This window comes from Bos mutus, chromosome 19 (genome assembly GCF_027580195.1).
Source record: "Bos mutus isolate GX-2022 chromosome 19, NWIPB_WYAK_1.1, whole genome shotgun sequence".
NCBI lineage: Eukaryota > Metazoa > Chordata > Mammalia > Artiodactyla > Bovidae > Bos > Bos mutus.
In genome coordinates, this window is record NC_091635.1 from 39,442,236 (window position 1) to 39,458,338 (window position 16,103).

Sequence of the window (16,103 nt, forward strand, 5' to 3'; positions counted from 1 at the left end):
GAAGAACTCAAAGATACTGTTTTACTGCTTCACCTTTGTTTCTGCATTCCCTCCCTTCTTGGATTAGCAACTGTTTGAATCTGCCCTTTGGAACTCAAGGAAAGGTGTACAAGGCTGCGTAACACCTGTCTCTTATAAACAGCAAACGGGAGACACAGAAAGGATCTGTCCCTGGGAGGGCCCCACAGGGTCCTGCTCCATTTTAGCCATTGTCTTCCCATCTGCAAATCTTCCTTTGTTCCCTTTTTCCTGAAGACTATGCCATCCACCCAGATTCCCAGGCCAGAAACCCAGGAAGTTTTCATCCCTCCTTTCTCACTGTCACACTCCCAGCTAATTAGTCAATAGAGTATTGCTGATTTTACCTCCTGAGTTGCTCCTGAATCCATCTCTGTCTTTCTTTCCTCCCCTTTCACCATCATTGTCTTAGTCCAACTCTACCTGGACTTCTGCAGAGGCCTCCTCACGCAGGTTCTCCCTGTTTCCTTTCCGGTTCCCTGAGTGCCCTTTTCTTCCAGCTGTCAAATACCAGACCTGCTTACAGACCTGCTTAAAATCCATAGATGCCTGCCCATGCCCTGAGGATGGACTCCAAACACCTTAGCACCCCCAGGAACTGCATACTCTGCCCGCCCCACCCCACTACAGCTCCTCAGCCCTCAAACTTTATGCAGCAGTCACTTCTTTCAGTTCCCCTGAAGTACATGCTGGCCCTCTGGCCCCCAGCCATTGCATCAACTCTGTCCCATACCTCTTCCCACCTCAGCCCCCTGCAGAGTTCAGCTTAGAACTTCTTCCTCTAGAATGCCTGTGCTGACTACACCTCCCCAGTGTGACCCCACCAAACCTGTATTTCACCTCTCACAGTCCTTTTCATCCTAACTGCCTGGCTGCCCCTCCATCCACCTACCTACCACCCCCAGGTGATCTTGAGTTCCCTAAGGGCAAGATGATATCTGCCTTGCTCACTCAAGCTTCCCTGTTGGTTCAGATGGTAAAGAATTTGCCCTGCAATGCAGGAGATCTGGGTTTAATCCCTGGGTGGGGAAGATCCCCCGGAAAATGGAATGGCAACCCACTCTCCAGTATTCTTAACTGGAGAATCCATGGACAGAGGAGCCTGGTGGGCTACAGCCATAGGATTGCAGAGTCGGACACGACTGAAATGAAACTAACACTTTCATTTCACTTGCTCACTCAACAAAAGCACAGATTTTGATGCACAGCAGACCCTCAGTAAATAACTTTTTGGATAAAGGATATTAGACTACTGACTGCAGGGTAAAAACCTCGGCCCCATCACATGCTAGCTTTGGACTTGAGCAAGTGTCTCTCTCTTTCTCTTCTTTTTTTCTTGAGCTAGTCTCTTGACCTCTGCCTCCCCTTCACCTGTCAATGGGGACAGTAATAATACATTTCTGATATACAGCTGTCGTGAGGAGTCAAGCCCTTACGTGCACATAAACTTGGCCATTATTAACATTTTCTAATACAACCTTTCCTAGATCTCAAACCACACCACAGGTCAGGCCCAAACGCACAGTGGCATCTGTTCCGCCTGCAGATGAACAGTCACCCTAGGACCCTGCGGGACACCTGGGTGTCGGCGCCGCCTGCTGCTCGGGTCTTGCTTATGCGCGGACCCACTCGGGACGCGCAGGCCGCCTCGGCGGCCCACTTAAGGACGGGAGGGGGCGGGCCCGAGAAGGCTCCGCCTCCGCGCTGAGGTCAGCGCGCAGCGCGGCGCGTGACGCTCTGGTTGCCGCAGAGACGCCCCGCCCCCGCGCGGCGCTGCGGAACCGGAGCTCCGGGCGGCGTCGGCAGCGGCGCGGGAGGCGGCGAGGCCGGGGTGGCAGGAGCCGGCGCGGCGACCGCAGCGAGAGCGGCGGGGACAGAGCAGACCACGACGAAGGCGCACAGGCAGCCGGGCCAGGCCGGGCCACGGGAAGAGCGGCCGTCAGGAAGCGGGCGGGAGGCTGGACGGGCAGCAGGCAGCCGCCGAGTCGCGAAGCGACATGGTGCTGCTCAAGGAGTAGTGAGTGTCCAGCCGGCCGTGCGGAAGCGAGGAGGGAGGGAGAGTCGAGGATGACGACCAGGGAGACTGATGGCCTGGCGGAGGGGATGCTGCGGCCGGACGGGGCCCGACGGCATGGAGAGCGCTGGATGGGTTATTGGGCGGCCCAGCAGGAGCTGAGGGGACAGCCAGGGCCGGACAGGGCCGGAGGTGGGCCGAACGGGGGTGGAGAGGGAGGGATACAGCACCTGAGGTGGGGCCCAAGGGTCAGCGAGGACCAGGTAGGCCTGAAGAGAGGCTGAGGGGACAAAGAGGGCCAGGCAGGCCTGGGATGAGGTCAAGGGGACAGTGAGAGCGGGACAGGGCATGAGGAGGAATCGAGAGCGCTGGATGAGACGTGGGGTGGTCCTGGAGTGGAGGCTGAGGGAGGAAGGGGCCAGCCAGAGCTGCAGGAGTGGCAGAGAGGACCCCTAGGAGAGGGAGGAGTTGTCTGAGTGGTCCAGGAACAGTTAGACAAGGGCAGACAGGGCCAGGGGTGGGGAGGGGGGTTTGGGCCAGAATACTGCCAAGGGGCCCTGGGAGATCAGGTAAGACAGCTTCTGGAATGGAGTTGAGATGATGGGTGGAGTGTGGAGGGCCACCTGGGGTGTGAGGAGTGTTGCCTTAGGCATCAGGGCAAGGACTGCGTTAAGCAGACACAGGAAATGGACTAGGGAGTCCGGGCCAGGCTGAGTGACAGGGGAAGGGTATGAGGAGATAGCAGGGGACTGGCCGTGTGACATGTGTCTTCAGTGCTGGACACACAGGAGGAAGTATTCAAGGAAAAAGGATGATTGCTTGGGACTTAGGGACACTAGGGTGAGGAATTCAGAAAATATTGGGCAGGGGCTAAAGTGAGAGGATTATGATGATGGAGAGGCCCAGGGTGTTACGGAGGAAGACAGTTTGGAAAAAGTATGATTGTGAGTAAATATACATGTTGTTAGAGTTGGGGAGGTGGGGCGGGCAGGGCCAGCCTGCCTCTGGAGGATTCTCAGTCTTGGTACAAAGAGATGGGGAAATTGCTGTGACGAATTGATGTTTGTCATCAAGCCATTGACTGAGGAAAACCGGTGAAGAGTGAGGGAGTTTCTGAGTAGTGAGGGTGGGTGGGGTGGGGGGCATGAGTGACTTCTGGTAGGAATTTCAGGGAGATGGGCTTGCTCGTGAAATCCAGGGGACTGGATGACAGGTGGGGGTGTCTGGATTGCTACATCTTTCAAATATGAGACGATCCGTTCCAGAAGCTCATGGTTCCAAGTAAACATCTTAGGACTTTTCTTTTTCCCTTCTTCCAAGAGGAGAGACTGGGGACAGGGGATGGGGAAGAGGGGAGATTGGATGTATACATGAAGAACTTTCAGGGAAACCATACTTCCTAGAGGGGAGGACAGGTGGACAGCATTGAGGCAGAAGCCCAGGAAGTCAGGAAGTGGGAGGTGTCCGGAAGTGGGAGATGTCAGGGTAGAGAGCAACTGGTGGACCTCACTTGGTAGCCAGGCAGGTGTGCTGAGAGCTGTTTCCATTTTGTCAGTGAAAGGACTTTGCCCCGTTCTAGCTGGCCTGCTCCTTGGAGGTGTTTAGGACATTTAGGACATAGTGTGGAGTGTTGGATAGCAAAGGGAAGAGACCTGGGTGTCATCGCAGCTTGACGCCTCATCTGAAGAGCTTTATTTCGAAGTCCCTCCACTCTGTTACTTGACATCCAATCTGATGCTGATTCAGCCAGAGCGCAGAGTTTTGTGTGCTGAGGAGGAAGAATCTTGCTTGGGAAGCCAGCAAGAGGAGGGTCGGGTGCACTTTGAATTTTAATCCTGACTGTCCAGATGACAGACTTTTCCCACTGTCCTGGTTCTTTTGTCTATTCCCAGTCGAATCCTAGCATCTGTAGAAACCTGTAGTTTTTGTGCAAACGGTCAGGTAGAGAAGGGAAGGGACCTTCCGAAGAGATCTGAGCGAGTTTTGAAGAGAGCGCCTCCCCCTCCCAGTCTTTGTTCTCCTCCTCTTGAAGCCCGCCAGGGAAAGGTCCAAGGTGCCAGGGATGCAGAACCCGCTTGGCATCTGCATTTCCTTCCTGCTCAACTTGTGCCCTGAGTGTGTTCGGGCATGTGTGTGTGTGTGCATCCCTGGGTGGGGGGGAGCCCAGAGGGGGGCATCGGAGACGCTTGGCTGTGGCTGCAGCGCTGCAGCTCTAGAGAGACTGCGAGTGAAGGTCATGCTGAAGTGAGCGAGGCTCCAGTCCGAGCCCCGCACAGCCTCTGTGGCCCCATCCTTTGCGGTTGCACCCTATTGCTGCTGAAGTGGTTTTGCTCCCAGGGAGCCAGGGAGAAGCATCTGGGTGTGCCGCTGTCTGTCACAGCGTCAGAGCATCCTGTCAGGAACTGACTGATGCAGGTCTCTTTCGGGTGGAGACTCAGTGCCCACCCAGAGTCTGAAGGTTGTCCAACACTTCCTCTCGCAGAATTCTCCTTGATTTCTGCAAATTCTTGGATGTGATTTTTTTTTTTACCATTGTTCTTGAAGATAAAAGGTGTATTGTTTTCTAGGAAGTTTCTTCTGAGGGTGCAGAAATTGTGGCCTCCACATTGGAAGTATTTCTCTGCGCTGTCAGCTCTCACTGATGGGAGGAGAGCACTAGGGGCAGCTTCCAAAAACCTGCAGGGTTTACGTTATTTGAGTCATCCTAGAGGAGGAGAGTTAGCCGGCAGTAGAGACTTGGAACCCATGTTGTTTTTCCTGCTACTTTCCTGCTCCATGCCTTGCCTTGACTGAGATGTTTTTCTCAGACCCCTCTGGGTGCCTCTTGCTGTCTGGGGACCTTTGCAGGACTAGAGAATAGTGAGCGGGTTATTTACCAGCCTGGAGCAAGGGTCCTGATTGGCAGAACCGTGGTCCAGGAAGGAGAGCAGAGCCCGCAAAATGCAGGAGGCTCCAGGGGCTCCCAGCTAGGGTCTGGGAATGGAGAATCTGAGCTTGGGAGCTGGCTTGATTGGTAGGAATACAGCCAAGCTTTTTTGTCTCAACTCTCAGACCCCAGGGCTCTGAGCTGGGGGTTGGCCACTGCTCTGCGTTACAAATGCAAGCCACCCTGAGCAGGGCCCTGGCCCTCGCACTTCTCTGTGTGTGTGGAGTTCTGACCGGTCTGGGGCTTTGCTGGTCATGGCTTCTCCATCAGGTGACTGACTGGCGGTTCCCCCAGCAAAATTGGTCGCCATGGAAATGGAGAAGAAGGAAAAGAAAGTTGGGTTGGGGTGCCTTTGGACAGCTTCTGGAGGTCAGAACACGAGTTAGGTGTCCTCTCTCAGTGGCTTTGTGGTAGTGGCTTGTAATAGCTGGCCCTGAGATGGTTGGTGCGTGCTCTTAGGGTGATTAATGCTCCGAGGAACTTGGCCCCTTCCTGACTTTTCATGTTGAGGGCTGCTGTTGGGAGGTGGGGTCCCCAGAGATGTCAGTCTCCAGGGTCTGCTTGTTTGGGCCTGAATCCCCATCTTGGCTTCGGAGTATACAGGGATGGATCCTCCTGTGTTAACAGAGAGAGGCAGACTCATCAGCAAGTCTTGTTGGGGAAGGTATTTGTCGGGGAGAGGGAGGAGAAGACAGCTCCAAACATGAGCCAGAGGCCTAGGAAGTGCCTGGTGAGGGGATGGGTGTGTGCTGAATCGCAGGGCTCTGAATGGGGTGCCAGAAGGGACCGAGGGTCCCAGCCTTGAAGCACTCAGGAGGCCATTCTCTGCTGGGGTTCTGACAGTGAGTGCAGTGTCATGGGCAGCAACACATTCAGTACCGTTCCAGGACGATGCTTTCAGAGCCCCAGGCTGACCCTCTGTTTTCCTTCTCTTGCAGTCGAGTCATCCTACCTGTGTCTGTAGAGGAGGTAAGTCCTTTTCCTCTTTTTATCCAGAGTTGGAGATGCTTGCTTGTGACCCTCAGCTCAGCTGGGCTCCAGGCAGCCCTCACGAGTATTGTCGCATGGTTTTCGTGTTTGTCCTAGCATGGAGATAGTCAGTACTCAGTGTGAATTTTCCTGGTGCGTTTTTCAGTTGCAGGAAGGCACTTAATGTATCTGACCAACTGTGTGTGACCTGCCTCAAGCTGTTGGCCAGCAAGATAACTGTGGATAGACACAAAACCAGCCCCCACCCCCTACCTGCTGGAACTCTGCCCGTCTGGGGACATGTTACTGAGGAGATTAAGGACGTGCATTTCTGAGACCTCCGTGACTTGACAGGGAGGCCTGCCTGGCCCTCTCTGGTTGTGCAGCAGACCAGCAGGGCTGAAATCTCCGAGGCCCTTCCTCGCCACACTTAGGTGACTGCGAAGAAGGCTGAGGCTAGAACCCTCCTTTTACGGAGGGCAGGGAATGATAAATGGGCTTGGCTTGGCCTCTGTCCTTTTATGGTTCTTGGGCCCGACATCCCCGTGAATGGCAATCTGGCAGGATTGACCTCATGAAGGTTCATAGGCCGAGCTGACTCAGAGTCGGCCTCCGGAACAGCAGAACACTGCCCCGGAGCCTCCCTCGTCCCGCCCTTCCTCTGAACTTCGTTCACGCTCCTCTCCCAGCTCAGCCTTGTTCTTTGATCCCTTCGGAACCACCAGAGCCCCCAGCTTCCAGCTGAGCTAAACTTCGGGTGAAGCTGCTCAGCCACGGTGCTGCCCACAGCCGCTCTTCGCTGCAGTGTCAGCTCCCTTGAGCACTTCCACCTGGTTCCACATAAGAAATGGTCCTTTGCAAGTTGAGACCGGGCCAACAGAGCCCGCAGCACACTTGAGATGAGAAGGAGGGTGGGCAGGCATCAGCCCCCCGGGGTGGGCTGCATCTCTGTTGAGAGCTATAGGAACCTGGGGGAGGGCTCAGAGGTGGACCTCGGACACAACAGGGGAGTTCCGGGAGAGGAGGATACGAGAAATGAGACTTGAGAGCCTGGGCGAGGGGGTGGCTGGGTGGATGCTGTGACCCCTGAGATGTACTGGGGGCCTGGGAATCATGTGCCTGGGCTGATAGCTGTTGGCTTGGAGGGTGGGGGGCGGTCCCTGCTAACCCATCTCTTTTGGGGTCCTTGTTCTCTTTATGAAAAATAGCAAGTGATGATTTTCCAAACCAGGAGACCAGGCAAGAAGGCCCAGCATGTCACTTGCCCTGAAACTCTGCTGTTGGGGGTCTGGTGACTCCCTCTCTGCTGTACAGCAGGGTCCCATACCCCAGTGAGGCAGATGTCCCCTGGAAATTCAGGAGCGCCTCAGAGTGGCATTTAGGGGTGAAACGGATCTTTTCTTACAGGGAGTTTCTCGACTTTAATGACAAGTGGGAGTGTCTGAGCCAGGTGGCAGATGCAGGAGGGCCGGCACTTGTCTAGGGCAGCTCTGGGCTGATTGCTCATGGTGGGGCCACGAAGGGCGGGAAAGGGGAAGACACCTTGAGAGCGTCTGCAATTGCTGGTTTTCAGTTTGCAGTGGCTTGTTTGTTGTTTTTTTTTTTTGGAGCCTTGAGGAAGTGGTGAGGTGGGGTGAACCAAGCCTGAAAGCAGAAGCTTAGGAAGTAAGCACAGGTCGGGATTTCATCTGTAAGCCTGATGATGGTCAACCCGTTCCCAGCCAGAAACCACCAATGAGGAAGCGGTGCTTGGCCTGTGTCAGGTTGAAGCAGGAGCTGCTCTTTGGTTGGCTGAACCTTAGTTCCAGAAGATCAGAAAATCTTGGGTGGGGAAGCCCTAGAAGAAATAAATAATGACCAGTCTTCCCAGAGTCTTTATTGATAACCCGTCCTGACTGGAAACAGCCCAGTGTCACGTGGCAGTTGGATTCACTTCCCAATTGGAGGCCCTTGGAGCTTTATCATTTGGGAAGGGGAAGAGAAGAGAGAAGACCCTGTCTTCATGACCATCCCGATGGCTTGAGTCAATGTTTGGGGTGAAATCGGGTGTGGCTGGCCAGAGCCTTTGGCCTAACTGGGCAGGATTTCTAGATGCTCCGCAGCAGAGCCAGAGAGCCCTGGTCCTTTAACGTACTATGTCCGCCAGCGGTTTCTTACTCAGTCCCACCCGCCTTTTCCCCCTCCTGTGGATAGGGCTGTTTTACTTCTCCTTTCCAGAGATGCACGGCACCAGGCCCCTTTGGTACCTGGCTTGGCAGGGCCATGGGGGTGGGAGCAACAGCTGCGCTGTTTTTCATGACATGTTCCAGGCCCACCCACCGCATCTTCCCGGGCTCCCACTTCCAGATTTGCCAGTGTGGTGGGGCCTCTGTTTTCCTTAGTTCTTAGGAGCAAAGGAGCAGCTCTCCAGGGCAGGGAGCAGTGTTCTGGGCCAGAGGAGGCTGCAGTCCTGGTCTCCCCAAGGCTCTTTATCTGATTTAATGTTCTGACCCCGAGCCCCCGCCTCTATGCCATCAGAGTCTGGCTGCTTTCTGTTTTTGCAGGGTGTGGAGCCCCGATGCCAAAGGGAACCCTCTGATATGAAAAGTGTCCCTTGCTGGTGGCTTGTGGAGGCCAGTCTTGCTCACCCCTTTGGATTAACAAAACCGCCTTCACATGTCTCATTGGGATTAAAGGATCAGAATATCAAGAGAGATTAAAAGAGAAAGATGCCAGCCCAGCACACTGATCCTCTTAGAGCCTGCCCTCTGATTCCTGCAGCTGAAGAGGAACCAAACGAAGGGGATTAGTCAATGCACGGGCCCCTCCCCAGGCAGCACCACCAGCCAGCAACCCAGTCCCCTCCACCAGGCCCTTTCCCCAGCCTGCCCTTCAGGATTGCTGAGTCAGTGGTTGGATGTTCTCATGACTCTGAAACAGACTCACTGCTGCTGCTTAGGATCCCTGGCTAAGCCAAACCCTGACCCACTTGCTAGGGGTTTTCATGGACGCCTCTGTTAGGGGTTGGACTTGGAAAGGCACCGGGACAGCCTGGGGCTCTGTGGGGGCATTGAGGCAGCCTGGATGTAACTCCGGAGTAGCAAGGTCAGGGTGACTGGCTCTCACCCAGATGTGCCTCTTCACGGGATCAACTGAGCCTTGCTGGTTTGCTTGGGTCTTTCCTTGGCAACTTGTACTGTGTCTTTGCTTTGGAAGGTGGGTTCTTCCAGCCTCGCGGTGAACAGTGAGTTCTGGCGTGCTGCTTCACCTCGCAGGTTTTGCCCAGAAATGTCCCTGCGGAGCTCGGGAGGCTGCCGGCTAGAGCGGCCTTCCAAGGCTGAGGCGGAGCGGGGGAAGCCGCACTGCTCCTTGCTGCTGCACACAGTAGCTTCTGCGGTGGCTGCCCAGAGACACAGCTTTTCTGCTTTAATCTCAAGGAGAGAAAGACCTTTGTCTTTCGCTCCCGGGAGTACCAGGAGCTTGGGGAGGGAGTGTGGAGGGGTGAGGCAATCTCGATCCCCACCTCTCCCCCAAACTGTAATCAAGTACCTTTTTCTCTTTTCCTCATACTCCCTAAACTGTTGTGGCTCGTGGCATTGGCCATGACAGGGAAGAGGCATCCCTTGGTATAGGTGTAACTTCCTGCTTTAACAGCTGCTGTTTGTTCTCTTCTCACCTTGTTTTCCCCTCTAAACAGAAGGGCCAGGCCTGGGCACTGCCCGGGTCATTGGCCCTCATACCGTGTTGTCCTGAGGGGATCAGAGGAGGCCAGCAATCTTGACTGGTGACTTGATAGGGTGGCATGTGACCCAAATAAAGGAAAACTAGGCTTTGGGCACCTAGTAAGTGCCAACCTAGAGGGTGCATCTGGCCAGCACCATGGGATAGGAATCTGTGCTATGGAACACGAGAAGCAGGGCACTTGCTTCAGCCCTACCAGGAATCAGGAAAGCATCAGGAGATTTGGTTGCCTGCAAGACTTCTCCCTGAGGTGCTGGCAGGGGAGGAGGGGCCCAGTGCTGGAGCGGAAGCAAAAAGATGAGCCCGTGTGACAGCAGGGGTTGTGGATTTCACGGGGCATTGGGTGCGTTTGTTTACAGAAAGTCACGTCTGTTAAGGGGGATGGGATAAAGAGACTTCTAGCAACCAGCCCGATCTTGTTTGGGAATCTGGGACCAGAGTCAGACACAGAGCAAAAACTACCTTGGATTCTATAATCTATTTTCTGGATAGTGGTATGAAATGAAGTATATTCACCTGCCTCCTTAAACCTTGAAGGAGGATGTGAAAAAGGGAAGGATGAAATTAGACACCTCTGACGGCTAAAGAAGGGGCACAGAGCAGCGTTGTCAGTGGCTCTGGGGGAGATTTGGACCAGGCCACGTTAGGAACTACGGGATGAGCCCCCGGATTCAGGGATCCCAGAGCCATCTCAGTGGACAGCTCCCGGCAACAGGACTCTGTGCAGCCCTCAAGAAGATTCTGGGTTGGCAGTAACTCCCCTCTCTGTGTTCCTTCAGTATCAAGTAGGGCAGCTGTATTCTGTGGCTGAGGCCAGCAAAAATGAAACGGGTGGTGGTGAAGGCGTGGAGGTCCTGGTGAACGAGCCCTATGAGAAGGACGGCGAGAAAGGCCAATACACGCACAAGATCTACCACTTACAGAGGTAGGTGCCCGCAGCAGAGCCAGGGTGGGGCCTGCTGTCAGAGCGCAGACGGCGGCCCATTGCGGGTGTTTGTAGTGTTGGCTGGTTACTCAAGTTGTTTCACCTGTGACAGTGGGTAGAGGTGGTTCTTCTTTGCTCTTTTAAGGGCTGTTCTGTTTGTTTTTAAAGTGTTACTTGCCCCACCAGGCTCCTAGTCCCTAGAAGGGATAGTGCTTATCTTCTTGTGGGCCCTTTCATTGTCCGTGAGTACAAAGAGTGTGTGTGTGTGTGTGTGTGTGTAAGTGGGTGTTCATTTCCTTTATTGTTATGTTATCTGACAGAGATGGGATCTCTTCTTTCTTTTCTTATCATGGCTGTTTCACTGTCAGCATATTTGGCCTCTTTTAAAGCACATGCAGTCTACGAACAGACGTGCTGGCAGTGGTTTTGCCAATCTTGAAATAAATTTACCGTTATTTCCACATGTTCATAGGCAGTCCTCCACTAAAGCTCCTTCTGCACAGATCCTGTGATATGTTTAGTATGTGTAAATCTATAATAAATTGTGCCTAAAAGTAGAATTGTGGCTTCAGATAGTGTTTTAAATTCTGATGTTATAAAATCGGGTCCTGGAGAAATTTTGGTACCTCTCTTTACCTTGAAGCTGTTAAGTATTTAAAAGTATTGCACAAACTGATTTGGGTACCAGAATCCGTTGCAAATCACACAATTGCTGAATCCCTAACCAAGACAGTAATATTTTCGTAAACTGTAAACTGGCCCAAAAGAACGTTGAAAGTCATAGTAAACTTAGACCAGCTCAAGTGGATGTTGAATCAAGCTTGTTTTAGAAGCGACCCACTGCTGGAAAAAATAAGCCTTCAATTTCTTTTTACAATTGTGGTAAGATGTACACAACACAAGATTCACTGTTTTTACCATTTTTAAGTTAAGTGGCATTAAGTACGTTCGCATTGCTGTGCAACATAGACCTGAACCTTAATCTCTAGTCAATTCAACTGAACAAAGCAGTTCCATTTTCATTTGGTAAAATTGCTAATTGAAGTCTGCTCTAGGGATGTAGAAGCGCCAGCCCGGGGGCTGGTCCACGGTTCTGTGAGTGCCGGAGCGTGCAGAGCAGCGCTGAAGTGGGGGAGGAAATCTCACCACGATCCCACTTCCTCGCCATTGTGCTCTTTTCCCTCTACACCTCCCCTTCGACCTTTGAGCTGACTGCCTACCCATTCTTTCTGAGCCATTGATGAGAGTTAGGCTCAGGACAAACCTTCCTTGTAGTGCGTTTGTATTGGGTTGGCCAAAAAGTTCATTTGGGTTTTTCCATAAGGTGCTGCAGAAAAACCCAACAAACTTTTTGGCCAGCCCAACATTTTTTAATGAGAACTTTGAAAAGACATAGTGAGGCTGGTAGCAGGGACCAGTTGGTTCCTCGAGACGTAGTCGAGTACATGTAGAGAGTAGGCCCTGTCTCACCCTCTTCCTTATGGAGAGGGTAGAAGCTTTGAACCTGCCTACCACTAGTCTTTTTATTGGCTAGGTCATGCAGCTTATGGAGAGTTAGTCCCCCAACCAGGGATTGAACCCGGGTCCACAGCAATGAAAGCCCATGTCCTAACCACTTCACCACCAGGGAATTCCACCCCCACCACTGCTGTTAACCGCAAGACACCCAACTGCTATAAAAAGAAAACTAAAACCAAACCAACAGTGCTGTGTGCCATGGCCACCTCTCCTCATAAGGACCAAAGCCTTCCTGTCAGCTGTTAGTCTTCCCGGTCAAAAACCATGGGTTCACCACACCCTCTACCTTCTTCATCATATCACATCAAGTCCTTTTGAGTCCATGTCCTTGGTTATATCAGCGTTTCTCTTTCCTTCCAGTCTCTTGTCTGGATTATTTGCCACTCCGCACAGCTCCTAGTATTCTGTCCAGATCTGTTGCTCCCCAGCTTTAGAGCTATAGATGGCCCTTTGCCCCCGGGACAAAGTCCATCCTCTGTGGTGTAGATGCAGGATCTTCTGTGGCTCAGCCTCTGCTAGTTCTCCTGTGTTCCCCACCTTATGCCTTATACCAGTTGCTCTGAACTTCTCTCTCTTCCCCCCAGCTTTTCCCATCCCACCCCCGTCCTCTTGTCTAGCTCAGCCCTACCCACTCACGACTCTGTGTTTTCACATAAACCTTCCTCTCCCTGGGGAACCTCCCCATTCATGTGTCCTCACAGTGCTCTGCCTGATTAGTTCCACTCCGCACTAGAACGGAAGCTCCCCGAGGACAGGGGCCACGGCTGCGTGATGTGTGCGTGTGTCCCATGCCTGGCACACACAGACACCTGAATGAGTATGGCTGTGAGTGAGTGGGTCTCAGGGGACTGCTCTCTCTGTTTGAAGTTTGCTCTCTCCTGGGGGTAGCTCATCTTTCTGAGGCCTCAGGCACCAAAGCTGATGAGGTTATTGGCACCTGCTAAACTGCATAGATTACCAGTTAAAAACTAAGGTAGAGGAGGATTTCCCTGGTGGACCAGTGACTGAAACTCCACACTCCCAATGCAGGGGGCCCAGGTTCAGTCCCTGGCCAGGAAACTAGATCCCACGTGCCACAACTAAGACTCAATGCAGCCAAATAAATATTTTTAAAAAACTAATAACACTAAGGCAGAGGAATATACATACTTTAAAAAAAATAAAAAGTGCTCATACTTTATATACCTGTTGTTCTGTAACTTGAGATAAGAAATTATTTTGTCCTGAAAGGCAGGATGGCCCTGGGGCCCTCCTGGCCACTAGAACTGACCCCAGCATATCAGATCATCTTGGATCCCCTATTCCAAGTCGGTCAGCCAGTCATTCTGGTCCAGTCTCAGAGACGTCTCATCCTCACAGGGTGTAGTGTCGTGCCCTGGGCCCAGTGAGCTCTGGAAGGGTGTGTAACGATAGCGTGGGGACTGATGAGCCACGGCAGGTAGCCTGGGGCCTCATCCGCTGTGCTGTTCCTGCCAGGTCGTGGGGCAGGTTGCAGATGCATGTTAGTAGCCAGCGGAGCTGGGGTGTCGGGCTCTGACTGCTGGCTCTTCGCATGCAACCAGAGTAACCTCCTGGTCTCGTGAGAACTAGAGTGTCAACTCCCCAGTGAAGAGACTGGAACTGTGCCCTGGAGGGTGTACCACAGAAGCCCACTGTCTTTAACTCTCTCCCCCTTTTCTCTTCATAACCCTTTTCTCACTACAGCAAAGTGCCCACGTTTGTTCGAATGCTGGCCCCAGAGGGAGCCCTCAATATACATGAAAAAGCATGGAATGCCTACCCTTACTGCAGAACCGGTGAGTACAGCCCCCCGCCGTGGATAGAGGGTGTAGTTAAGTGGGCCCTGGGTGGCAGTGAGTTGGGGTGTGTCTCCCGCCTCCATTTTCCAGATTAAGCCAGTGCAAGGATGAGCTTGGGGTCTTTCTTCAGGCTGGTGGTGAGCGGCAGTGTCGCCTAGTGCAGTTTGGCAGCCAGCTGGGTGGGAACCACCAAGGAGCCCCGGCCCAAGACGCACAGAACCAGTCCCTCCTATTTGGGGATAGTATGATAATTGTGATTTTTTTTACTCATTACAAAAGTAATGTCCTCTGGGTAAGTTTCGGAGAATACATACAAACATAAGAAAGTAATCACCCATGATCCTTCCGTTTTCTAGTCGCTGTTAACATTTTAGTGTCTTTCTGTCTAATCCTTTTTTAAAATGCTTTTATATACGTGTGTGTGTGTGTGTGTGTGTGTGTGTGTGTAAAGCCTCCAGACGTGTTTTCCAGACAAATTTTGGGTCAAATGTTACTAATTATTAACTTGCCCGTTTTTACTCAGTAGGTGGAAAACCTATTTTCTGTCACTATCTATAGTCTATTTTTAAAAATTGGTTAATGGTTGCACAGAATTCCATTGTTTGAACATGCTAGGGTCTTTTTACACCCCTCCCTTAGTGTTAGATGCTGAAGTTTCCAGCCTTAATGGTATATATTCACGTTTGGCTTGAAAAGCAACTGTGAGGTTCAGGGACTCTGGAGAGAGGCCGTCCAGGACGTCCCTGGCGGTCCGGCGGTTAGCACTGCGTGCTGCCACTGCAAGGGTCATGGGCTCAATCCCTGGTCGTAAGAAGTAAGATCCTGCATGCCATGTGGCCAAAAGATTCTTTTTTTAAAAAAAGAGAGGGGCAGTCATAGGAAAGAGCCTGTTAGGGTTACCTTCTTGCCCGGGTGAAAGACCAGGCTTATACACCAGAAAACGTAGCAAGGAAAACCCTGATATTATTGGAGAAGTGTTGAAATAAGCCCAATGTGTGATGACAAAGGATTCAGAAACAGCTATCCCCCAAGTATGTTACGTAACACCTGCCATCCGCACACCAGATTTGAGGAGGGGAGGCCCAGCAAGAGGGAGATCACTGGTAAGAGCCATGAGTCAGCGCCTTCCACTCGACCAGCATGTTCTATAGTTGAAGGAGGGAGTGGGAGTGGAAGGCTTCTCTTAATCTTCACTAGTCTCGTCTCTGGGTTTTCTATTCTAGACATTCTGGGATTCCCTTTTCAAAATTCCTAAGTCTTGAGGGTTGTTTTGAAGCAGACCTCTTGGACAGCCCATGCTGTTACTGATGCATATCCTCGGTGGGGGTTCCCTCCAGGTCCCTGGAACTTGACTGTGAGTTACGAGGATTTCCCTCCAGCCGGTCTGCATTTGTTGGTGAAGACAGTCTGGCTGTGGGGTCCTCCTGCCAGCCTCTGCTTACATGTACTATGACACTTATCTTCTCATTTGTGGGGACCCAGCACTCCCTAGATTGTATCTGATGAGGAAAATTGTGTGGTCCTCATCCTGTTCAGGGAATGACTGCCATCTAGAAACAGGGTCATTGCTCTCTGGTCCTTGTTCACTCGAGAACCTTGTATCAGGAGATGCTCAGTCATTGGTGGGGCCTGGCATGTGTAATGCCTAGAGTTTTATTGCTATAGCTGAAAACGCAAACATCGCTGTTCCCTAAGCATCAGACAGGACGCTGTTCAATTCTTGGAAAAGGAGCACACACACACTTTCCTAAAAGACACACAGTGTGCGCCGTGGCTGGGTGCGGCTGGTCTGGGGCCAAGGGTGAGTTTTCCTGATGTCTCAGAGAGCTGCACTGAGCATGCATTATAAGAACCTTAGCCAACTTGGCATAAAGGAGGCAAGCGGGTAGTGTGGACTGCTGCATGCCCGGGGCGGGGTTCTGGGTTCACAGCTTGTGCCCGCTGAGCCGCTGCTGCCCTCTGTGTAGTTCTGGGGAGAGTGAGCTACAGCTGACGGGCATTTTTCTAGACGCCTTATGTTCATTAGCATCTTGTTCTGATCCGTGGCCAAAAGAAGAAAACCAATTTCTAAATACCCCACGGAGAGGAGAGGCAGGCAGTGAGGGAGAGGAGGTTGGCTTCTTCAGTGGGTGCTGACTTTACATTCAGAACCCACCATCATGCAGTATGAGTGTTTGAATCTTAGATCTGTTCAGTTAGACATGGGTCTTTTAA

At 52.4% G+C, this 16,103-nt stretch overlaps 1 protein-coding gene across 1 annotated transcript in view; it reads left to right on the forward strand.

The window, feature by feature from the left end:
- Nucleotides 1-1,761: 1,761 nt before the first annotated feature.
- The window catches only part of PITPNA (phosphatidylinositol transfer protein alpha), a 35,827-nt gene continuing 21,485 nt past the window's right edge, over nt 1,762-16,103 (forward strand). Inside the window, exons 1-4 of the mRNA XM_005888236.3 lie at nt 1,762-2,035; nt 5,897-5,927; nt 10,427-10,572; nt 13,795-13,886. Of these exons, the coding sequence (XP_005888298.1) occupies nt 2,016-2,035; nt 5,897-5,927; nt 10,427-10,572; nt 13,795-13,886 (289 nt within the window). The 5' untranslated portion in view covers nt 1,762-2,015. The remainder of the gene's footprint in view (nt 2,036-5,896; nt 5,928-10,426; nt 10,573-13,794; nt 13,887-16,103) is intronic.